The sequence below is a fragment of the Epinephelus lanceolatus genome, chromosome 19, assembly GCF_041903045.1.
Source record: "Epinephelus lanceolatus isolate andai-2023 chromosome 19, ASM4190304v1, whole genome shotgun sequence".
In the NCBI taxonomy this organism is placed as follows: domain Eukaryota; kingdom Metazoa; phylum Chordata; class Actinopteri; order Perciformes; family Serranidae; genus Epinephelus; species Epinephelus lanceolatus.
The window spans coordinates 10135508-10160839 of NC_135752.1; the positions used below are offsets into that span (position 1 = coordinate 10135508).

At 41.5% G+C, this 25332-nt stretch overlaps 2 protein-coding genes across 6 annotated transcripts in view; both read left to right on the forward strand.

Moving 5' to 3' along the window:
* Positions 1-20196, forward strand: LOC117269923 (KN motif and ankyrin repeat domain-containing protein 1-like). Of its 2 annotated transcripts, XM_078162243.1 has the most exons (11): positions 1-2486; positions 2850-2987; positions 3492-3600; positions 4856-5032; positions 5188-5275; positions 7511-7730; positions 12160-12302; positions 12666-12866; positions 13833-13931; positions 14028-14091; positions 20152-20196. In XM_078162243.1, the coding sequence occupies exons 1-10, from the start codon at positions 149-151 to the stop codon at positions 14088-14090; spliced, it is 3576 nt and encodes a 1191-aa protein (XP_078018369.1). In that variant the 5' UTR covers positions 1-148; the 3' UTR covers position 14091; positions 20152-20196. The 2 variants fall into 2 exon arrangements, with proteins under 2 accessions (XP_078018369.1, XP_033503176.2); XM_033647285.2 differs by lacking the exon at positions 20152-20196 and having other exon boundaries at positions 14028-16723.
* The window catches only part of LOC117269243 (SWI/SNF-related matrix-associated actin-dependent regulator of chromatin subfamily A member 2), a 10985-nt gene continuing 5804 nt past the window's right edge, over positions 20152-25332 (forward strand). Inside the window, exons 1-3 of one of the 4 annotated variants that reach the window (XM_078162245.1) lie at positions 20935-21518; positions 21674-21714; positions 23564-23793. In XM_078162245.1, the coding sequence (XP_078018371.1) occupies positions 21446-21518; positions 21674-21714; positions 23564-23793 (344 nt within the window). In that variant the 5' untranslated portion in view covers positions 20935-21445. Of the gene's footprint in view, positions 20204-20934; positions 21519-21673; positions 21715-21982; positions 23472-23563; positions 23794-25332 lie in introns of those variants that run through there. The other 3 variants (XM_078162244.1, XM_033646142.2, XM_033646140.2) reach the window with 3 other exon arrangements.

Consider the following 25332-nt stretch of genomic DNA (forward strand, 5'->3'; position numbering starts at 1 on the left):
CACCACCATTAAGCGGCTAAGCCTTAAGAGGAGGCCCAGAGTGGCCGTCAATATTGTGGATAAAACACCAAGTGGCATTTCATCCAGCCAGTGGCATTCTGCAGAATCCTTGTCATCATCTAGCAGTGATGATACAAGACTACTGGACATGTCTTCCACAACCAGAGGTCGACCTCCTCTTCCTCCACCTCATGGTTCCTCATTGGATAACAAACCCTCCAGGAATGAAGGGCCGGCAACCTCTCTGATACCTAATGAGTCAAAGCCTCAGCCTGCTGCAAGATCACTTGCTTTACAAAGACAAAGCCCCGTGGTGGAAAAGAACATAATGGAGACCCTTAAACACTTAGATCAGGAGGGGACGAGCCAGCCTCCACCTCAGCCCCATCCCCGTCGTCGACTGGCCAGCTTTGGAGGGGTAAGCTCCCATGGGTCGCTCTCCCCCTTCACTGGCCTGGGTGCATATAATCACAACAACAATGGGAACAAGCCTACTGGCACAGGAAGTGATATGCATCTACATCTTAGCTCGTCCCTGGGTAGTAGAGGCAGCACAGGATGCCTTAGGCTGAGCCCACAGAGCTCTGGAAGAACCACCCCAGTTACAGGTCTCGGCCCCACACACCTGCAGCATGTCCGTGACCAGATGGTGGTAGCTCTGCAGAGGCTGAAAGAACTAGAGGAACAGGTGACAATCATCCCTATCCTCCAGGTAAAAATCTCAGTCCTTCAGGAGGAAAAGAGGCAACTGGTGTCTCAGCTCAAGAACCATAGTGACAATGAGGACATAAATGATGAGATCTGGAAGAGAGCATATAGCATGGAAAAGTCTGACATTGAAAACAAGGTGAATAAAGAAGAAACACTTGAGAGCATTATGAGAAGTGACTGCACCAACCTCAGGGAGTTTAGGCAACTGACAGAAGAGATGCAGGCATTGGAAAGAACCATTAAGGGCAGACATTTGCAAGCATGGCATGGAAAAGGCCCTCTGTTTGAAAAGGCTACCAAGTCAGTTGCAGTTGGAACTGATAAAGATGTAGATATCACCTTGTCTAAACCCACAAAAGAAAACAAATGTGTGTACACTGATCAAGTAGAGACAAGGTCCATTGCAACTGAAGTGTCTGAAGTTAATCTTGGAATTTACACAGAACGGGAAGCAGAGCTTGATGCCCAACAACTAATAATTGGCGCCTTGAAGGAGAGAATTTGTCAGTTAGAAGCAGAGTTGAAAGAATCAGCTCTTCAGACAGAGATGAGTCGGCTGAAACTGGAGCTACAGGCTGCAGGAGCTAGGAACCGAGCTGATAAAGCCTCATTTGCGAGGCCCTCCACTGTGAGTACAGGCATTGAGGCGAGACCTCACACCGCAAGCCAGGGAGTAGGTAATCACACAGAGCTCCGAGATGCCAGCACAGGGGAGGTGACAGAGGTGAAGACTGTGGGAGTATCTTGTTGTAGACCTGAGCTGAAGAATGTTTGTATAGGACCAGATGTACCCATGAGCCACTGGGAGGTCAGGGAGCGAGTGGAGACCGCGGAAAAGGGCGTTGGTATCCAAATTTTAACAAACACACAAGGAGTTGGGATGGAGATAAAATTATGTGATGCAGAAACCAACACAGTGGTACCAGTGGAGAATCTGGGGTCTAAGAAAGGACAGATTAATTATCATTCAGTGGGTTGTGGGGACTGTTCTGTTGATGTGATCATCTGCGAGGCAAAGGAAGTGGTCTCTCAAGGTATTGCCACAGATCAAGTCAGAGGAGTGGATCTGGGAATCATGGCATCTCCTCAGACAGCTTCTCAGCGTACCAACACTGTATCCAGTTCAGTGTCTCGCTTTACCAACACCAGACATGCCTTCAGTGCAGACTCCAGCACTAACACTATCCTAAATACGCAAGACAAGCACAGCAACACCACTCAGATTGTCACTAGGACAGTGTCAGTGGGCCACAGGGTCAAAGACATAAAATGCACCCTAAAGACCTGCACGATTGGTGTAGGAACTACAGATCTGCCAGGAAGTGCCCTAAAACGAACAATAGGGACACTCGCCAAGGTCACCCGAGATGCTGGTGTTGGATTCACGAACATTAATGAGAATTTCCTGGTGGGACTGAAAACCCGAAACATGGCCTCTGGACCCTCCCATCTACCTGACCCCATCACAACAAGGAGCATCGGGGTAGGGGAGGGGAGGATACGAGATTTGTCAGTTTCATCCAGTACCCCTGGCCAGATTATCCAGCAATCTTCTCAGTCCCAGTGGGACCCCGAACTGAACCATTACATAGAGAAGATGCATTGGCTCCTCAGGGAGCACGGAGACCTGCTCACAGAGAACTACACTCAGCAGAGGGAAGGGCTTGTCCAACGACACAGCAGCCAAGGAAGTGCCAGCTCCAAGCTGCTCTGCAATAACAAAGCTACAGCACAAGAAGGAACAGAAGTCCATCCTGTAGATTCTCGACCTCCAGGTAGCCCTTTAGATTTGGTTAGTGTTAAAGGTACTTGGGGAGTTTTCTTAAAAATAAAAGCATTGCGTGTATCCCTCTCATTTATTGGCATATTAATGCCACCAGATCAGTAGAATAGCATAAGGTACACCATATAGCTTGCTTAACCTTTGCATTATTGGAATGCTGACAATGAAATATGCCACACATCATTCATGCACTTGCAAAGAAATTGGGGCTTACCGATCAGTTGCTCCATAGTGCCATTAGTGGTGAGAAACTCTAACAGGTACCTTTAATGTTGGAATATTATGATATAATATACTGTATGCAATATTTGTAATGTCATGCTTGTACTAAACTTATATCCTCTTCTTGTCACAGTCAGCAGAACGCTTCAGTCCCCATCTCAACTATTAGTTGACAAAACAAACCCAGGAACCTGCCACCAGGGTGGCAGTGATTCAGAGGTGAAAAGAATGATACAGATGTTGGAACAACAGGCATCCTCAGCTCTGCAAGGTAAAGTGTGTGTGTGTGTGTGTGGTGTGTGCTAAAGTTCATCTTCATGCGAAATACTGAAATACAGTGAACACAAGATATGTAAGAATACTGTCTGTGCGGAAGTTCTCTAGTTTAAAAATATTTGACTTCCAGACCGCTCCCAAGGCCTTGTTTACTTGTGTTAGGTTTAGAGGAAGTGGCTGCCTTTGGCTTGGCAAGTTGACTCTCTGAGGGATACACTTGTAATGTTTGGAATGATATCTGGTTTTGGAGGGCGTTTCATACCACATACCAGTTTGTGGCCGAGGGTCTAAAATTGAATGGCTTCATAGGAGGAGCTGGTGTCAGCGAAAGCTTTCTCTTTTTATAATGCCTTCAGATTTCTAATAATATACAAAGCATCAGGAATATGTCCTCACCAAGTCCTGCCCAGAATGACCGAGTTGGTGTCTATGTTTCTGTGAATGTGTTGTATTTAATAAAATGCATAATATGTTAAGATTGCTGCATTATTGTTTCCAGACAGATCAACTAAAGCCGGTGTGCTGCGATCTGTAATGAAGAAACAAAATGGAGACCAAGGCTGTAGCAGCAACAGGAAGAGCATGAAGTTTATGAGGGTGACCACAGGGTAAATATCTCATGTCTGAACAAATATTTTACAACAACACTTTAGAACTCAATATCTTAATCATTTCAGTGCATTTAAGAGTAAGTTCGGTATTTTTCAACCTGAGCCCTTTTCCCCCTGTTTTTTGTGTCTAAATGGCTACTGGGAAAGTAGACAGAAATAGATCCGTACACTAAGTAACTCGTCTTAGAAGAATTTTAATGCTGTGCAATGTTTTGAGCCCAGCAGCTGTTCCTCAGACATCCCTGACCTAACAAAGTAATGACTGATAGAACAACAAGTTTTGAAATTGGTCCAGTATTGAGTGACAGGGCTGCAGCCGGCAGCAGAAAACAGGCTGCAATGTAATCATTCAGGGCATGTTCGCACTGCCAGTGTATGTCTAGTAGTGGTGCTTGTTTTTGCCACTGACAGGCTCAGATTATTATTTGAATTGTCTGACAATTTATGGTAAGAATTCCTTCTTTTCATATAAGAGTAAGATCTATTTTGTTTAACAAGAAACAGCCCTAAACTGCTATCGCCAAACCCACCAGACTCTGCTTGGATAAATAATAATTTAAGCATGTATAGAGCCAGCGTATTTTCACATCTAACTGGGTGAATTACAGGTTTATTTCAACCAAACCAAAGTTGGTGATTGTTGGGTTAGTGGAAAGATGAACCCTGTCTGTTTTTGTGAGTTTTATTTTGTTTCTTTCGTCTTTGAATGAAGTATGAGTATTTAAATGGAATCTGGTGACTTTTTCGTCAGCAATTTTGGGGCTGTTTCTGGTTAAACAAAAAGGATCTTACACTTGGGGCACACAGTAGCTCGATGGGTAGAGCAGGTGTTCCATGTACAACAGCAGTGTCCTTGCCGCAGCGGCTGGGGGCTTGATTCCAGCCTGCAGCCCCCCCACCACCCACCATCTCCAGTTAAAGGCAAAAATTATCTTTAAAAAAAGATCTTAATCTTTAACAAGAAGGTCTGTCTCTATAGGGATCCTTTCCTTAATGTTGTCAGAAACTTGAAATAATAATCTTAACATGTCAGTGGCAAAAACTAGCACTTTTAGCAGATGTACACTGAAGGTGCACAAATGCCTCAAATGGTAACATTGCAACCTGGTTTGCCCCTGCTGTCTGCAGCCGTCTTGCTCAATACTGGGCCAATTTCAAAAGTTGTTGTTGCCATTGTTGGCTTAGGCATAAAAACATGGGTGGTTGAAAAATACCAAAATTAATTCTTTTAACTCCTGTGCTCTGTCCTTAGATTGGACCCCATGTCATCTTATGAGCACTCCGCCACTGAGAAGGCTAACTCTGAAGAAGCGGAAAAGCAAGGTAATAAAAAATCAAGAGAGGCTTCTCAAGATGGAACTCAAGGAAGAAAGGGCAAAGTTGGATCCAACAAGGGATCTAAAGGGTCTGCAAAATCACATACACAGAGGTAATGTAGTCCAGAAAGTGTTAAGCCCCAAAATCTCAGTAGAGTAAGATTATAACCCATCAGTCTTGATATTTCACTGTGTCAGTCTAACATTTGAAGGGTACGCTCAGTTTTGAACTCACACTGTGTAATCTGTAGCATTTTATTCCTTTCAGATGTAAGTTAAGTGAAAAGATGTTTTCTGCTTGTCAAGCCTTAAAGATGCACCTGAGTGATGACACGGCTTTATCCAGCAGGGAATTGGTATGTTTTGTTATATTCAGAGAGCCCGTGAAGGTCACTTTGTGTGTGTGTGTGTGTGTGTGTGCACGGTTTATGGTACAGTACAGGCCAAAAGTTTGGACACACCTTCTCATTCAATGCGTTTTCTTTATTTTCATGACTACTTACATTGTAGATTCTCACTGAAGGCATCAAAACTATGAATGAACACATGTGGAGTTATGTACTTAACAAAAAAAGGTGAAATAACTGAAAACATGTTTTATATTCTAGTTTCTTCAAAATAGCCACCCTTTGCTCTGATTACTGCTTTGCACACTCTTGGCATTCTCTTGATGAGCTTCAAGAGGTAGTCACCTGAAATGGTTTCCACTTCACAGGTGTGCCTTATCAGGGTTAATTAGTGGAATTTCTTGCTTTATCAATGGGGTTGGGACCATCAGTTGTGTTGTGCAGAAGTCAGGTTAATACACAGCCGACAGCCCTATTGGACAACTGTTAAAATTCATATTATGGCAAGAACCAATCAGCTAACTAAAGAAAAACGAGTGGCCATCATTACTTTAAGAAATGAAGGTCAGTCAGTCCGGAAAATTGCAAAAACTTTAAATGTGTCCCCAAGTGGAGTCGCAAAAACCATCAAGCGCTACAACGAAACTGGCACACATGAGGACCGACCCAGGAAAGGAAGACCAAGAGTCACCTCTGCTTCTGAGGATAAGTTCATCCGAGTCACCAGCCTCAGAAATCGCAAGTTAACAGCAGCTCAGATCAGAGACCAGATGAATGCCACACAGAGTTCTAGCAGCAGACCCATCTCTAGAACAACTGTTAAGACGAGACTGCGCGAATCAGGCCTTCACGGTCAAATAGCTGCTAGGAAACCACTGCTAAGGAGAGGCAACAAGCAGAAGAGATTTGTTTGGGCCAAGAAACACAAGGAATGGACATTAGACCAGTGGAAATCTGTGCTTTGGTCTGATGAGTCCAAATTTGAGATCTTTGGTTCCAACCGTCGTGTCTTTGTGAGACGCAGAAAAGGTGAACGGATGGATTCCACATGCCTGGTTCCCACTGTGAAGCATGGAGGAGGAGGTGTGATGGTGTGGGGGTGTTTTGCTGGTGACACTGTTGGGGATTTATTCAAAATTGAAGGCACACTGAACCAGCATGGCTACCACAGCATCCTGCAGCGACATGCCATCCCATCCGGTTTGCGTTTAGTTGGACGATCATTTATTTTTCAACAGGACAATGACCCCAAACACACCTCCAGGCTGTGTAAGGGCTATTTGACCAAGAAGGAGAGTGATGGAGTGCTGCGGCAGATGACCTGGCCTCCACAGTCACCGGACCTGAACCCAATCGAGATGGTTTGGGGTGAGCTGGACCGCAGAGTGAAGGCAAAGGGGCCAACAAGTGCTAAACACCTCTGGGAACTCCTTCAAGACTGTTGGAAAACCATTTCAGGTGACTACCTCTTGAAGCTCATCGAGAGAATGCCAAGAGTGTGCAAAGCAGTAATCAGAGCAAAGGGTGGCTATTTTGAAGAAACTAGAATATAAAACATGTTTTCAGTTATTTCACCTTTTTTTGTTAAGTACATAACTCCACATGTGTTCATTCATAGTTTTGATGCCTTCAGTGAGAATCTACAATGTAAATAGTCATGAAAATAAAGAAAATGCATTGAATGAGAAGGTGTGTCCAAACTTTTGGCCTGTACTGTATGTCACTGGTTGGGTGTGGAGAGTTGCAGGGGCAGGGTGTGTTTAAGTATGTCATTTAAAAAGAAATGGCTTTGGCATTGAATGTAAGAAGCTAAGGAATGTGTCAGCTCTGTAATTTTCTGTCACTGCAGTTTTCCTTAACTTGAAAAAAATTGCAAGCAAAAGTGACTCCTCACTGCCATGATAATTTGGTAAACAAATAGAGAGAAAGGGAGTTCAAAAGAACTAATTGAAAAGAAGAAATCAAGACAGATTTAATAATGAGACATGCTGACAAACACAGCTCTCAAACTTTTTATGGATTATATGAAGACAGATTCCTAAGCCTCTTCCTTTGTGATATTGTGTTGAACATTTTAACAGTGACTTGTTGCTTTGTTATGCTCTTTGTCTTCACTCTTTCAGTCACATCCTTCCTATTCAAAGCCAGAATTGCTCTGCACACTGTGAATTATGGCAACTTGCAAGGCATATATGGATCCATACAAACACATTGATGTTTTTTACATTCTTTTGTCTCTTGCAGCATGACTGTCTACAAACAATCCAGCAAGAGTGGTTCTCCGTATCCAGCCACAAGTCAGCAGCTCCAGACACTATGGGAGACTACTTGTCTACATTTCGGGTCATTTCACCTTTGGTACTACAACATGTAGCAAATATGGCTGATGGCAATGGAAACACGGCTCTGCACTACAGTGTGTCTCACTCCAACTTTGGCATTGTCAAGAAATTGCTTGATGCAGGTAAAGTAATCGTTCCAGAGAAACTAGAGGTCATTATGTATTCTAACAACATTCTGGCTTGGTGTTCTGCTTCAGTGTGTCATCAGTAGTAGACATACTATGCTCCCCTATAGCCACTAGGGGGCAAATAGGCTGAATTGAACAACTGGGTTGGGTAAGATAGGGTAAGATGCATTAAATGGGTATGCAATAGTGAGTGGCGACATTTCATCTGAAATGCTGCATTTTTATAATTTATTCCACCTGAACTGTTTTAGGGTAAACTAGTCAAATTTTTGTCACAGTAAAATAGTGATCTATGTATTTATATTAAGTTGTACATAAAAAGTTATGATATACATACATATAAACATATGTACATATATATATATATATATATATATATATATATTATATATACAGTACAGGCCAAAAGTTTGGACACACCTTCTCATTCAATGCGTTTTCTTTATTTTCATGACTATTTACATTGTAGATTCTCACTGAAGGCATCAAAACTATGAATGAACACATGTGGAGTTATGTACTTAACAAAAAAAGGTGAAATAACTGAAAACATGTTTTATATTCTAGTTTCTTCAAAATAGCTACCCTTTGCTCTGATTACTGCTTTGCACACTCTTGGCATTCTCTCGATGAGCTTCAAGAGGTAGTCACCTGAAATGGTTTTCCAACAGTCTTGAAGGAGTTCCCAGAGGTGTTTAGCACTTGTTGGCCCCTTTGCCTTCACTCTGCGGTCCAGCTCACCCCAAACCATCTCGATTGGGTTCAGGTCCGGTGACTGTGGAGGCCAGGTCATCTGCCGCAGCACTCCATCACTCTCCTTCTTGGTCAAATAGCCCTTACACAGCCTGGAGGTGTGTTTGGGGTCATTGTCCTGTTGAAAAATAAATGATCGTCCAACTAAACGCAAACCGGATGGGATGGCATGTCGCTGCAGGATGCTGTGGTAGCCGTGCTGGTTCAGTGTGCCTTCAATTTTGAATAAATCCCCAACAGTGTCACCAGCAAAACACCCCCACACCATCACATCTCCTCCTCCATGCTTCACAGTGGGAACCAGGCATGTGGAATCCATCCGTTCACCTTTTCTGCGTCTCACAAAGACACGGCGGTTGGAACCAAAGATCTCAAATTTGGACTCATCAGACCAAAGCACAGATTTCCACTGGTCTAATGTCCATTCCTTGTGTTTCTTGGCCCAAACAAATCTCTTCTGCTTGTTGCCTCTCCTTAGCAGTGGTTTCCTAGCAGCTATTTGACCATGAAGGCCTGATTGGCGCAGTCTCCTCTTAACAGTTGTTCTAGAGATGGGTCTGCTGCTAGAACTCTGTGTGGCATTCATCTGGTCTCTGATCTGAGCTGCTGTTAACTTGCGATTTCTGAGGCTGGTGACTCGGATGAACTTATCCTCAGAAGCAGAGGTGACTCTTGGTCTTCCTTTCCTGGGTCGGTCCTCATGTGTGCCAGTTTCGTTGTAGCGCTTGATGGTTTTAGCGACTCCACTTGGGGACACATTTAAAGTTTTTGCAATTTTCCGGACTGACTGACCTTCATTTCTTAAAGTAATGATGGCCACTCGTTTTTCTTTAGTTAGCTGATTGGTTCTTGCCATAATATGAATTTTAACAGTTGTCCAATAGGGCTGTCGGCTGTGTATTAACCTGACTTCTGCACAACACAACTGATGGTCCCAACCCCATTGATAAAGCAAGAAATTCCACTAATTAACCCTGATAAGGCACACCTGTGAAGTGGAAACCATTTCAGGTGACTACCTCTTGAAGCTCATCAAGAGAATGCCAAGAGTGTGCAAAGCAGTAATCAGAGCAAAGGGTGGCTATTTTGAAGAAACTAGAATATAAAACATGTTTTCAGTTATTTCACCTTTTTTTGTTAAGTACATAACTCCACATGTGTTCATTCATAGTTTTGATGCCTTCAGTGAGAATCTACAATGTAAGTAGTCATGAAAATAAAGAAAACGCATTGAATGAGAAGGTGTGTCCAAACTTTTGGCCTGTACTGTATATATGTATATATACCCAGATACAAGATACTCATTTTTTTAACTTCAACAACAAAATTGGCTACTGTATCTATTTATTTCTCCCAATAGTGTGTTGGTTTATGCATCACCATCATGTAACAAATTGACTTTGTTCTCAAGGGGGGAATCATCCCCCATCTTACTCTTCTATCTGGATCATGAGGTCCTTTTGTATCTAAAAAAATATGTGTACACTATTGACTTAATAGACTGTTCTTTTTTTCTTTTATCTTGAAGAGGACCTTTTATGCTAATTTTCAGGTTTATACTTGTGCTAGTACAAGCCCAAAATAAATGATTACATGCTTTGATGGTCAAAAATACTGAATTTTCCTCAAACTGTCTGTGCTGGAACTCCCAAATTCACCCTCTGTCTGAGAATGCTCCGTTTTGGCGCCTGTCTCTTTAAGCTGCCCTTCAAAAAAAGTGCAGTCTGCTCTGATCGGGCAGCATTTCCAGGTCTTTTGCATCTTGTCTCTACACCATCATTGCAGCTAGGGGACTGACTCTAATGGAGAATAACAGCCCTTTCTACCATGAAAATCACCAATAAAAGCTTCAAAACACAGCTAGACACGTCCCAACAGGAACCTGATCCAAAATCAGATAAAAATAAACAACATCAGCAACCAAGTTTACACGTTTCTCTGATGTTTGCATGTGTAAGGCGGGACTTTCTCCCATTGAAATGAAATAATAAAAGCAAAACCAGAAATTTTCCAGTACAGTTATGATCAAAAATTGGGGAGAAATTAACAACATCAGCAACCAAGATTACAGGTATCCTTGATGTTAGCTTATTGGTACATATAGCAGTGTAGGCTACGTAATGAAGTGGTATGCCTGGAGCACATGACCATATAAAGAAATCTGTCATATTACATTATATTACAATTTATTCAGAATTGCCTGAAGCTTGAGGTTTTTTGCTCACAGGGATACTTTTACATTAGCTTACCTCATTATTTGAAACTTTGGCCACATCTAATGGGAACATCCATCATTGTAATATTATATGTGAGAGAAAATAAGGAAAAGCATAATAGGTCTTCTTTAATGCTGCTGTCTAACCTAAGAGCATTAATTTTAAACTCTGAAGGATAATAAGGATAATGGCTTGTTACAACAGTAGGAGGAATATTTTGTTGACTGTTGCATAACCAGTCAAAACAGATGTTTTATTGACAAAACAATAAATACACCACACTTAAAAAGTGCATGCACTTCATCCAGCTTGTACTTGGTAAAATGTGTTATTGATCCTTAGAAGTTCTGCACTCCTACCACAGTGCCTGAAACTTCACTAACCTCTACTGCAGGTGGTATAATTTTTCCAAACACAGTTCTTTTTAAAATTAGAAGTAAAGACGTGCTTTCCACTTCTAAAACCATAATGTACTGTTCCAACCTTTTCTCTAGCTTATTGCACAGGTCTAAAAGGGATCAAAGGTTTGGAAATATAATTCAGGTCCAGGCCATTCAGAGGCTTAATCAATATAAATTGAACAGGCAGACATTGAATAAGTGTCCTAATGGAGGAGATAAAGTATTCTTTCTTATTTTTATCCAAAAGCATTGCTACAGCTTTCAGAGGAGATTGGATCTACCTCTGTCTGGTCTAAGACAAGTGGAATAAAAGCATATAATCAGCAAAATTCTAATCCTCTGTGTCACAGAATGATGAATGATGATGATGAATATTGTTATGTTTGCAATGTTAATGATGGAAGAAGCATAACTATTTTATTATGTTGCTCAAAATGAGGACTGGGCTACTATTACCCCATCCTAAAAAGCAAGTTTAACTATATCCAAAACATCTGTGTACACTATAACTGAGAATAAAAAAATTAACAAATAATTGAATCCCATTTGAAAGAGAAAGGGAATGCATTAAATGAATTCACAGGATGCCTTGAGTGAGTGTTTTAAACTGCTCATTCGCAGAGTCAAGCTGGAATTTTAACTATGTGGAATTTTAGCTTTCAAAAAAAAACATGCCTTTGAGAACTTTTAATTGCACACAGCAATGCAGCCACAGTAATTTGAGGACACTTGGAACAAGGCTAAAATGTATTTGTATCATTGCTGTTGTGCAATTAAAGCATGGCTTTTGAAAGTGCTAACATTCGTCCATGTCTATGAGTCTACACAATGAATGACCTTTGGTGTAGGACCATTTATTTTGACATTTTCACATAGAGTTTTTTTTTGTGAAGGTATTTCAGTATAAAAGTTGATTCAGTCAGTGTAGGTGGAAAGAGTTTGCAAATAATGGCAGTACATAAATGAAGATAAAAACCTTTAACTGCGTGACATTTTTCTGCTGTCCTCTCTCCTGTTTCCTCTGTTCAACCTGATTGACCACCATTGCTACAGAGGTGTGTAATGTCAATCAGCAGAACAAAGCAGGCTACACACCCATCATGTTGGCTGCACTCGCAGCAGTAGACAGTCCAGAGGACATGAGAGTTGTGGAGCAGCTCTTCACAAAAGGAGATGTCAATGCCAAGGCCAGCCAGGTCAGTCTGTTCCCAGGTAATGGTAGTGATTGTGATGTCCTGCAATTCTCTAAATTGTGTCTACATTTTGCTGTGGGAAATAACTACATAATTGCTGTTGCTGATTTGCTAAAAATCTTAAATCAAATCTTAAATTTGAAAATATAGATAGCAGGCTGTGGTTGATTGGAATTGCCTGCATAGACATAAATTAATCTAACCAATTATAAGTTCTAAATTACATGTTTTTTTCCAAAATTGTATTCAGTAAGTGGAGAAGGGAGAAAGAGTGACCTGCCTGATTCCACAAAGTTATGATTCTATATTTGACTCACCATCATTAACCCTATGTCCTGTGTTTCGCCTCTGTCTTCTGCCACCCAGGCAGGTCAGACAGCTCTGATGCTGGCTGTGAGCCACGGCAGGATGGACATGGTGCAGGCGCTCTTGGCACAGGGGGCGGAGGTCAACCTCCAGGACGACGAGGGCTCCACAGCGCTGATGTGTGCGAGCGAGCATGGCCATGCCGACATTGTTAGACTACTGCTGGCACAGCCAGACTGTGATGCCACCCTGACTGATAGCGTACGTGAGTCATTACTGCCCCTCTGTGCAGCTTCTGTAAATGTGGTGGCTTCAAGCTGTGAAACTGAAGCATTCCAACTTTGTCTCACATATTTATGAAAGCTGAGAGTGAACATTTTCCATTTAATATGTCAAGGAAACAAAGGCGAAGACATAGTATAATTAAATCAACAAGTCCTCCAACCCACCAGTGTTTCCTAAATTAGCGGACCTACAGGTGAACGACAGAATAGCTCATATGTGACTGTGAACGGTCGCAGCTTTTAACATGATTGATGATGTGAAACAGTTGCAGCTGCATAAAACCTACGTGGTTGGGGTAAGGCAACGAAATCCCTTGGTGAATTTTTATGCACACCAATTTGTGCCATGCCTTTTCTGCACCAGTTTATGGTGTAAATGTTTCCAATTTTGTCAAAATAAAAGTTCATCTCCCATGACTTTATTAGGGGTGGTTCAAAGTGCAAGTGTCCCCTGTAGCCCCCGAAATCCATATCTATGAATACGTTTGTTCCTAACGTAACGTAATGTAACGTAGGGTGACATTTTACGTGACGTACATCACACACATCACATCACAAACATCATGTTACACACACTACAACATACCACGTTAGAATGGTAAAATCACTCCACTCTGACTCTTGGTTTAACACGAGACATGAATACTGATCTCCTGGATGGAAGTCCTTTGCTTGTTTGACCCATCTACCTCCCCTTTGTTCCACCCACCTACATCACCTGACTTTCTCCTTTGCTCCTGTAATAATTACCATGACCACAAGAGGTCAGCACTTGACAAAAAACATAAATGTAAGTTGTAATTTTTGCATGTAAAAATGACCTATGTGGTTGTATTTTGGAGACATACAGTCAGTTAAATATGTGCAATATACTTTGTCCATTTGTAAATGTACAATAAACAACAAAAACTCTGAAAATGTGTTTATGCATATGTGTTTACAGGATGAAAGCACAGCCCTGTCCATTGCACTGGAGGCAGGACATAATGACATCGCTGTGCTCCTTTATGCACATGCTAACTTCTCCAAAGGACAGACAGGAGTATGTGGATCAACATTTTCACACTAACACTTAAACTAAGTATACATGTGCATAGTTTTCCAAAAACTTGTTTATTATGTTTGTGTGTCTTAACAGGCAGCTGCTCGTCACAGTGGCAAGTCCCTCTCCTCTTCTGGTGGCAGAAATTTCCTTGAATGAGGTGATGCCCCAAAGCCTGAATAATTGCGTCTTGAATCTTATTCATGAGGTGATTCAGTTTTGAAGAATTTTAATAGGATCAGTTTTGAACTTATAGTTGGATACCAAATTCGTCAAACTGATTCCTTTTTCCATTTGACAGAATGCTAGATATTCTCCAATGATCTGCATCTTCTAGTCTAGCATCTGCATAGTATAACATTACATAGTGTGTATTAATGTATATTGTAGCTAAGTAGGTAATATATGCATGGCAGAGTATATTTCTATTCTTTATTCATAAGCGTTAATAGTTATTGATGCACCCTGCAATCATATATTATACAGTATATTGTCATCTCAAAGTTTCTCAAATTTTTGGAAATATTAATAATTCCAAAAGAAAATAAGAAAATACAAAAAGTATACAATAGCATCAAACTCATAAAGATGTGTGAGTAAATATGTAAATCAATTTAAAAAAGATCATAAATATCTGCAAATAATCTTGATTTTGTCAATTGTTCTGAGAAAAAAAAACATTAAACCTTAAAATAGGTAAATTTTGTACATTCATATTTTTATTGTAATATAAAAAAGTATGTATTTATAAGTAGATACTTTTGCTGTATCTGTGCTGCTTAATTAGAAAAATTATGAAGCATGATGTTGATATTTTGAATGTTTCACTTTGTCATTTTACCAAACACCAAATCTACTGCTACATACAAGTACACATAACTGCAGCACTTCTCTTTCTAGGGCCCTGTTTACACCTGGTACCAACATGTGTCTTGTGTGATCTGATCACAAGTGGACAGCTCTAAATCTGTCTGTTCACACCTGGCATTAGAATGCATCTCCACATGCGTGAGTGACCAGTTGTGATCAGATCTCAATTCCTCACTCTAAACACAACTGAACATGTACATTATTTATGTTTGCAAAGACCAAATGCTTTGTTTTTTTGTAATCTACGGGAGGTTTGTCATGCTATACACACACTTAAGGCTAGTACACATTTCATGATTTTCACCCCGATTTTGCGTCACGGAGACTATCATAATCTTTTGAGTGTTCATATCTGGCAACGTGTGTTTCTGTCATCGGGAGTCTCGCCAACTGCGTTATGACCTGTGTGTGCACACCACAAGATTTCTCCACCAAGCCCTCGCCGATAGAGCCCCAGATAATGTGGTGACGTCACCAAACTACGTTTTTTAACTTGGAGACAACACATCGTAAAGGCATGGATATTCTTCCCAGTGTTGAATCAGATCTGCCTCCAGGGCCTGGGTCCAAATACAACGCTCTCCCCGTGATCCTGTGGATGCCGCCATTGTTGCTGTTGCTTGCCTGCTTGCTTGTCCTCCTCACATTTCTTCCGTCCTCCTGGGTGCTGACTTGGGATGTATCCCGCCTCTCATTGGCTGATGCTCTTTGTCAGTCGTGTCAGACTTCTCCAGTTTTCTAGCATGCCAGATATCCAGTCCCAGTCACAGACAAGGGGGCGACTTGCTCGTAGGCTTGTTGACACATGAGGACTAGTTGTGGCAGACTATCTGCCAACTCACCTCCAACCCAAGGTGGCTCTCAAGTTCCTCTGCGACGTCAAAATCGGGTTGAAAATCGTGTAATGTGAACTAGCCTTTAAGCGCCAGTTATAGTTTGGTTCAATGGGACGAACTGCAGGAGATTGTGCAGTGTTTCTCATACATTGAATTCTCTACGACAGTCTGCCACTATGCCAACATTGACTGTCCCATATTATCATTTTATGTTATATTTTTTACTATTCAAAATGGATAAAATCTTATTTCATCACAGGGCTACATGCAGGGCATTGATTTTCTCATTCATTTTCTCAGGGGTTGGCTCCAGAAGTCAGTAAATCCCCATAGACCCCCATGCTACAGTTTTGGTCCTTAAAGCTAATTTCCTCATTCATGACAGCGGCACAGGAAGTAATTCTTATTACAGCTCCCCTGTTGACATTTTATTAAAGCTGTAAGTTATGCATAATAAAGGGAAGGCCAGGTAGCTACTGTGATGTAACCTATTGATGTAACCTATTGGTTACATCACAGTAGCTGCCTCCATTATTTTCATAGTTTATGATTCACACCTGTACTCAGAGCTGTCCACCTGTGATCTGATCAGACACATGTCAATACCAGGTGTAAACAGTGCCACACATAGGAGGTTGTGTTGCTGATGGCATGTACTGTAAAGCAATTTTCAGCATTTTGGGAAATGCATGTCTTTGCTTTCTTGCTTAGACGATAAGATTGATATTGCTCATATAGGGCTGTTAAACATGAAGCTAGCTTGGTTCGGTACAGATCGGGCAAATGATATATAGTGTCTTAGCTTTAGAGGTGCCAGTAAGCAGATTTCTTTTTACCTTTAGAATGAACTAGGCTCGCTGTTTCTGCCTTTTTCCTGTCTTAATGCTAAGCTAAGCTAAGCTAATGGGCCGCTGGTATCAATCTCATCTTCTCATCTAGCAAGAAAGTGAATAAGTGTAATTCATAAAATGTCAAACTTGTTCTTTAAGTGGAGCCTACATTACTATGGATAGCTCTGACCCTGATGGAGGCTGAGCCAGCTGAGTGTCTTCTCTGCTATGAATAAAGTGATTTCTCATCACTGACTGCAACTCTTTCTCTCTCTCTGTTGAATTTGAAACAATCTTCAATTTAAAATGTAGTAGTTAATGTGTTAAACATTTACAGTGACTTCTGTTAAATCACATTTTATGTAAGTAATGCATCTATTATATCAATTTCAAGAAGAGATGTTAATTAACAAAACTCTTGACATTGTGCTACACTGAGTAAGGTGACCTCAGGATTGTTTTATTCGGTTTATTTCTTACCTGTTCTAATGTTGGCTGCTGATCAAGTGAAGCAAAGACAGCTCCAAAAAAGGTACACAGAGACTCTGAAAAGTGTGTTAAAGCTTTTTGTGGAGCACTTATTCTTTCTCTCTACATTCAACAGGTTTTGATTTCAGCAGGTTTCTTGATGGATGTTTTCTCACATTGCTCATACTTAGTGACTCAACCAGTTGGAAAAACATGGCTCTTGAAACTTTCTCCTATTTTTAGTCGGGCAGACACCAGTTTGATTCATCCCTTGACACACAGCTCTCTGCTCCTCCTGTAAGACAGAAACTCCTTGCCTCTCTTGCCGCTCTTTTTCTTTCACCTCCCCTCTGTTTCCATCCTGTCCCCACTTGTTTGACCATTATTCTTTCAGTAAGCTTTTATTGACTATCTCATAAGGACAGCACAGCAAGCATACTTTATATTTTAAGCATCTTTTCAGAAGGCGGATATAAACGACCGGCTCATTGTTAGTTGGCTTTGTGTCTTGAAATCACAGCCTGATCAAAGTAGGCTTGGCTCCATCTGTGTTCACACCACTGCAAATTAAAACTGAATTTCAGCTTTGAATCAGCTATAAAGAATTTATCAAACTTTCAGAATAACCTGTGCCATGGTGCAGTGCAGGCTGCTGTAATGAATATTCCATAGGAGCTAGCCAGAGAAAAGAGTTTGTGGGGTGATGTTAGAATTAAATGTGGAACAGTAATTTGGTTCTGTATCAGCCCTGCAATGGAGATTATCACTATGTTCAATTTTACATAAGAACACTGATGGTGAATGAATATGTGATAAGGTATAAATTATAAGAAATCTTTAAATAAGACATAGACCAGTTTTTGAATTTTTCCTGTATTTATTCCAAAGTGTGTGTAAAACATGCAGTGACATAGTGAGATGGGTTTCCATCCCTTTGCTCTTGTTTTCTGCACGATTTACATTTTGCCTCCTTCGCAAAGGTTTTGAAAGCTGTAATTGGGTGTAGAAGATAGAAAGCTTCCATGAAAAGACGGAGTAGATGTATGAAATTATGTTGTCATTCCTCATGATCCCCCCCCCCCAGCATGTTACTGTGTCCCATTACTGAGAGCATGTGTGACTGAGAGCACTCTGAGTCATTTCCCAGCAACAGCAATAAAATACAATATACAAGGTCCACCATCAAAATTTGCTGTTGCCATGGTAACGAGCAGCAGTTTTGAGCAAGTGGTTCTTGGGAACATAACACTGAAATGATATCTCTGTTTCATCTAATCCAGTCACTTTACATTAGCACGCTCTTTGAGTCGAAACTTCACAACACCTTATTACATGCAAGAATAGATTTTCATATAAGTCATCTTCAAAAGCAAAAAAATAAAAAGATAATGAAGGCACCCTTCATTTTTCATTATTTAAAACAATTACAACTGTCATGTGATACTGGTGGCATGCAAGGGAAATCCTTGTGTACACTGAGCCAAGAAATACCATCCACAAACAGTGTTGTTTCAGTGTGCACAGCGCTCCTGTTTACAGTACAGCATGTTGCATGTTCTTGACGTTTGCTGGCTAATGATTAATTTGTTGGCCAATCATTTATTATTTCAAGCCTAGAAGTGGTGCTCCCTGTCTCTGTGAATATGTCAAGGTTTGTGTCTAATTCCTCTGCTGTACATCATGTCCCACCTTAAAGGAACACCTAACCCCCCAAATGATCATGTGTATATCAGTTACTAATGTTACACTGAATTTGGGGGGGGGGTGTTTTCCTTGCGTGCCTCTATTCTATGGTAGACGGAGAGTCCCAACACTGAGAAAATTCTTGATGACTTGGAGTGAAAGGGGTCCACATTTAACAATGGCAAAACTATATAGAAACATCAATCTACAAACATTCACACAACTCGTGCAGTGTAATCCAAGTCTCATTTATCCAGCCAGGGTACCAGTACTTTCCAAATAAGCATTTGTGTTTAAACCCTACGATTTAAAACGTTTACACATAAACTGCGCAGGCACACTTCTCGCCCATATGCGAGACAGTTTATTCAGAAGTATTTTAAATGCTGAGACTACGACTGGATAACTGAGACTTATAGTTTGGGAGTTGTTAAAGGCAGATTCATTCTACTTCAATTCATTAAGAAAGTTTGCCTTTTTGGATTCTCATTTCACCGTGGAGGCATGCGAGAAAAACTTACATTTTTTTGTTATGAAGTTATGAATACACAAATGTCTTCCATATAATAAAAGACATGATGTATCATCCTGTCATATCCCATTACAGCTTACTGTGTATTGTAGTTTTTTTTTGTCCACACCAGCATACGTATCTGCTCTGTAAATCACATATTGTGTGTTCTGCTTTAAGAAAAAAAGTTTGGAAGTGCATTGCTAATATTTCCCCAGACCTTTCTTTTCGTCCATGTAAAATAATAATGCATTTAAAAAAAGATTTTGACATTATTTTTACTGCAAAAGCAGATGACTTAATGTGATCTCAGTTAGACCTTTAATTGTTCATTACAGACTTCATCTCTATTGATTAAATCATGTTTGCTGTATCTTTGACGTGTTATCAACTGGTAAATGAGGTCATACCAACAGAGTGTGAGAGAGAGTCATTTAATGTGAGCTTTAGATTTACAATGAACTTGCTCAACTGCAGCAAGTGGCCACCATAAGATGTATTGCCAGAGTCACTTAAAGGCTCTGAAAATTTTTCATGCAGGATCTTACAATGAGCAATGTTGTCCTACAAGAAAACACTATTTTCTGCCAGTGCAGGAACAATTTTGGTTATTTCTCTTTGAAATGGGTGGAGCTCAGTTGGAAAAAATCAAATGTTGTGATCCCCCCCCCCCCCCCCACCCCCCCCCCCCCCCCCCCCACCCCCCCCCCCCCCCCCCCCCCCCCCCTTACCTTTGATGCTTATTCAGTTATAAAGAAATACCTAGGAAGTGAAAGCACATTTTCAGGGGCTTTAATATAAAAAAGGTTCAACGTGTTTAATACAGTTAAATTGAAAGCTGTTTTTATTTCGGCATGAAGACCTGTAGGGCTTAAAGAGTAAGAAACACACTTTGCTAAATTTAAGTATGACAAATAGCCTTGGCCAGCTGCTACAAGACTGACTTAGCTGCCTGGTATGACAGCACGGCTGTGGACCGCCTGTTCAACTCATGTGTATCATGATTTCTCTTGCTTCTACAGAATTCCAGCCACACAAGCCTCTGCATCCTACAAAGGGGCGGCGCTCTTCATTGTGAGTTTGATCTCATTTGAAGAACATGCAACAGGATCTTTTATTTCTATCCTGTTTTCTTGTCTATCTTTAATTTCCTGTGGTGTGAGTTCTGACTTTGTGTGCTGTTTTCTAGCTTATGTTGAGGGAAAGAAAACCCTAATTGATTTACAGAAACCAGATGTGTTTGAACTTCAGCCCAAACTAGAAAAAGTCCACTGTTATTGCTGCAATTGTTACAGCTCAGCAGCTCAGTGTTACAGAGACATTTTTCCTTGCTGTTGCTGTCTTGGCACAGAAATTGAGTGTAATCTGAGTCCATATTAATGCATTAATCACCCTGCTGGAATTCTGCGGCTGCACACAAACAAGCAGGAAATCTTAGACATGAAATACTGGGGGAGCGAGTAGGGTGTGTGTGTGTGTGTGTGTATGTGTGTGTATATATATATATACACATATATATATATATGTGTGTGTGTGTGTGTGTGTGTCAGTGATGGTTATTTGGCTATACTCATCACAACAGAATCAGTAGGTCGGTGTGGCTCTTTAGATAATCTGACGCAATCTGGAATCTGGAAGTCACCAACTGTCTGACTGGTCAGTCTGGCTGTTTGTATCCAAATGCGCACACGTCTGGCGCGAAGTCCACCTTTTGTAATAACGACCAAACGCTTTGTGTTTCTCTTTGATCATCAGCTACATGTCAGATGTTCATTAAAACACAGAGCAAAAGTACACGGAGTTATTGGGACCATGCGCCAGAGACAGTCTGCGCCTCGACGCACATGCATGTTTTAGAGTTGATGGTCGGTTTGCGACAGAGTTTGGTAACAAATCAACTGCAGGCAGAGTTTCCAAAAGACACGTGACTGAGTGAAACTTGGAGTGGGTTTAACAATGGGGGTGAACTAATACATTTATTTCTGATGACGTGTCTGGTCATTATAAATACTGGAGAAGGAGGGGGAGCAACGTTTCCATATTTATACATTGGCGGGGACATGACCCCCGTCTCCCGTGGCGATTGCGCGCTTGCACACACGTGCACGCTGTATGAAGTGCCCACATATGCACGTCCCGTGTTGCTGCAGGCTGGACTCGTGTTTCTAAGATCCCTGCAGTTGTTGACATCCCGTTCCCTCTGAAATGCAACGCAGCATTTAAAAAAAAATTAAAAAAAAAATGGACCCGATAACTTTAACAGCGGGGTAGGAAGAGAAAAAAAAAAGCCGTCTGGCAGCAGTCGATATTAAAAACATGCAGAGGGAGACAAGCTCGGGGCCTTCCAGAGTCAGGAAAAAGACTTCGGAGAGCCGCAGCCAGGAGATGGGTATGGCATTTCTATTTTCCCCCAGCCCATTGATTTGTATATGAAAACATAGCGCTTTTATTCTCCCCCCTTCTGGGCTCTGCTTCTGAGTGATCAGCTGATGAAGAGACTAGCAGCTCGCCGCTATGCTGGCTTGCTAATTCTCTCCCCCACAGCTGCAGCCGATCCTGATAGCCAGCCTGCAGACTGCACTCAGGTAAATATCCTCCTCCATGTCTTTCTTCTCAGGCTCAGGATTCAGCCAGGCTACATCGCATGGGAAGAGAGGAAGAGATGGATAAAATGTGTGTGTGTGTGTGTGTGTGTGTGTGTGTGTGTGCGTGCGCGCGAGCCAGGGAAAGAGAGCGAGTATCTCTGTGAGCTTATTCCCGTCTGTCTGTGTAAGCGTGTGCGCGCGCACGTGTGTGTGTGTGTGTGTGTGTGTGTGTTTGAGAGCGGGGGGGGGGAGAGAGGGGGTGTGTAGGTGTGTGTTGTAACAGATGAGAGGGAATCTTTGCCAGATTAGTCAGGAAAGAGGCTGGCTTGTTAGGAGATAGCACAGGCATGGAGCATCACATGCACACACTGACACCCTTCCACTCACACATGTACAGTCAATCAGGCAGCTCTCAGCTGTGTTAGACATCTTTGAGGATTACCCTCTATCCCTCCTGTATTCCGCTGGAACGATTGCAGCCCCTTAGAGAGAGCAGCGGGGCTTTTAAAGCCTTCATTTGAGCCGAGCGATGATGAACAGGATTTCTATTGTTACCTCTGTAGTGTTGTTGTCTCCTCTAACTCAATTCTCTGCCATGTATTTTTGGTTCGGGAGTGCAGGCATGCGTTTTGTTTGCTTTTTTGCCACCATCAGTCCTTTTCTTTCTCTAGGCTTGGATGAAATTATTTTCAGTAATAATTCTGCATCCTGTTCCTCAGACCACTGTGTGCAATATACAGTCATTCAGCATGCTTTCATCTTTGTCCTTGAGAAATACATTTCCACAAGTGCATGCTTTATTATATGATTTGAATGCTAGTGTGTGTACTATTGATGCATCAATATTCTGTTCAGATTGGACAGCATGCCTTCTCTATTTCCTCCCTCTCCTCTCCAGCCGGGTTGCTGCTGCTGCTGCTGCTGCTGCTCCTGCTGCTGCTGCTGGAGCTGCTCTTGCTGCATGCATACTCATGTTTCTGGCCTCTAATTGCCTTTGTGGGAAATACAGTGGTTGCAGCAGATATTTGAAAACGAGCGATGAAATGGTCGAAAATAACTCAGGATGCAGCAGTGGCATCCTTTCTCGATCACTGCGCACCTAAAATTATGTTTCTGTCTCTTTTTTGTGCAAAACCAGGGAAATATGGGTTAATATTTATTGCTTTATTAGCATTTTTAGACTCTGTGCTTTGGTATAACATGGCTTCTCCAAATGTGTCAAACGTATTCGCATCCATTGTGCATTTTAAAAAACTCTGCCTCCCTTCGATAATCATCTGACATCAAAGCCTCCAGATAAAATAATCTGTCCTAAATTTGCAGAGACAGCACAGCAGTTGGGTCGCTTCAGTCCATGCAAATTCATATGCTTTTGTAATAAATAAATGAACGCTCTTTCATTTGAATACAAAACCATACTCTGTAATTCTGAATGCTTAAACTCCAGCCAGTACTGCTAATTAGCTGGAGACTGTGAGTGCTTTAATTTTAGGGTTTTGGGATTGGATTCTATAGCTTGCTGTCTGAAGTGCTTCAGGTTTCTCTCTCAGTGGAAAATGAATGTTCGAAAACATGTAGTTTGTGAGCGTCCCAACTGTCAATATGAAAGTTACAAGAAATGGGAAGGAAGAGTTTAGAATGGAAATCGGTCACAGTTCTCCATTTCCCCTCCCATTCCCCAGTTATTATTGTCCTTGTAATGCTGAGGTATAAACTGAACAACAAGGGAAGTGCCTCACAGGCTTTCAGTATAAACGGTACATATTTTTATACCACAGTGTTTCATTCGCCTAACCCCAGTGCTACAAGTTTGTTTAAGTTTGTTAGGTGTCGCTCCCTCTTCCCGCAGCCTGAGGCAGGAGCAAACGGTACCCTGGAGGAGATGGAAGAGGACATCACTCTGAAGAAACGTAAAAGTGAACAACATGGAGAGAAAGAACTGCAGGCCACGCAGGAAACTGGTGAAAAAGTCAAAAGGAAGCGAGGACGTCCACCTGCTGAGAAACTGCCTCCGAACCCACCTGAACTCACCAGAACGCTGAGCACACTGGTAGATATGGTTATCAACTACAAGGACGGGTGAGGGCGCTCACTTCTTTTTGGATCATGTAATGACACTGTTATGCAACTAGATTTATTGTTATCCCAAACAAATGAACATGAATTCATTGTATTGCTGGGCAATATTGAGAAAATCAAATAATGATATTTGATGATACTTAATGATATTTTTGACCACATACCTCAGTATCAATATTCAACCCAGATGCCAGACAAAATATTGGCAGCATATGTTTCTGCAAACCATGGATATGTTATGGTTGCATGTTATTATGTAGTAGATATATTGAAACTTTACTTTTCAACAAGGCTGTGGTTAGGTCCAGTGTGTACGATTTAGGGGGATTTAGCTGGATCTAGCCGTGAGGATTTCAGATTGGGACAAGCTGAAACTTCTCCCGGTTAGAGTCCCTTCAGTATTTATTGTCCCTTCAGTGTTTCTTACCAGGTACTGAGCTATCTGCAGAGGTCTCTTCCTCTCCAAAACAAACAGACCTGGTGATTTAAACCAGTAAAAACACTGAATAAAGCGGTTTCATGTTACGAATCAGTGTTTCTCCAACACTGTTTGGCACGTTGCAGCCGCTAGCTTCACAATGCTAATGTGCGTCCACCTTTTTTCTCTGATAACTTTATGTGTGTTCATCTTATTGCTGATCCAGACTTTCAGAAGTTTTTCACCGGGAGCTGAATCCTCCATAGAGGTATCCTCCTCTTCACAACAAACAGACCTGGTGATTTAAACCAGTAAAAACACGGAATAAAGCAGTTTCATGTCACAAATCAGTGTTTCTCTGATAAAGTTTGGCATGTCAGAGATGGGCTGTTGGCCCAGCACCTGCTAATGTGTGCTCACCTTTTTTTATGATAATTTAAGATCCAGATGTTCAGGAGGTTTTTCGCAGGAGATGAATTATCTGCAGAGGTCTCTTTCTCTCCAAAATAAACAGACCCGATGATTTAAACTGGTATAACACTGTGTAAAGCAGTTTCACATTTAAAAAATCAGTGTTTTTTTAACACTCTTATTGCAGAGGGGCCGCTAATTGTGGTGGCAAATCCAAAACCGCAATTGGCCCTACCCAGAGCCAGCGTTTGGTTTGTACGTTATAGGCTACTGTTGAGACATGGTTATGCAACATGGCAATCTCCGTACAAGAGGATTCGCGTCCTATGTAGATATAAACGGCTCATTCTAAGGTTAAGAAAGCACAACAATTTTTTTTTCTTCAGGTAATTAAAAACTAAAGAAGACATACTTATTGTGTTACATTCCAATTCTGGTCCCCTTATATTCTACACACTGGACCTTTAAAAAACTTTTGAATTCACAATCCCTGCTGGAAAAGCAGCCTCTTCTCAGTAAAAAAATAAATGCTGTCTGTGGCACTATTCCCATTGGAGCAAGCATCAGCAATGGGTCGCTACAAAGCAGCATGTTTGGTGCCAAAAAGCCACTGGAACAAAGCAAAGACTCACTAAATCACATCTGGTTGTGTTGTTCCTTGGTCTCAAACAGCGGTCTGCAGTGGTCTGCAGCTTGGTCGTTAGTGAGGC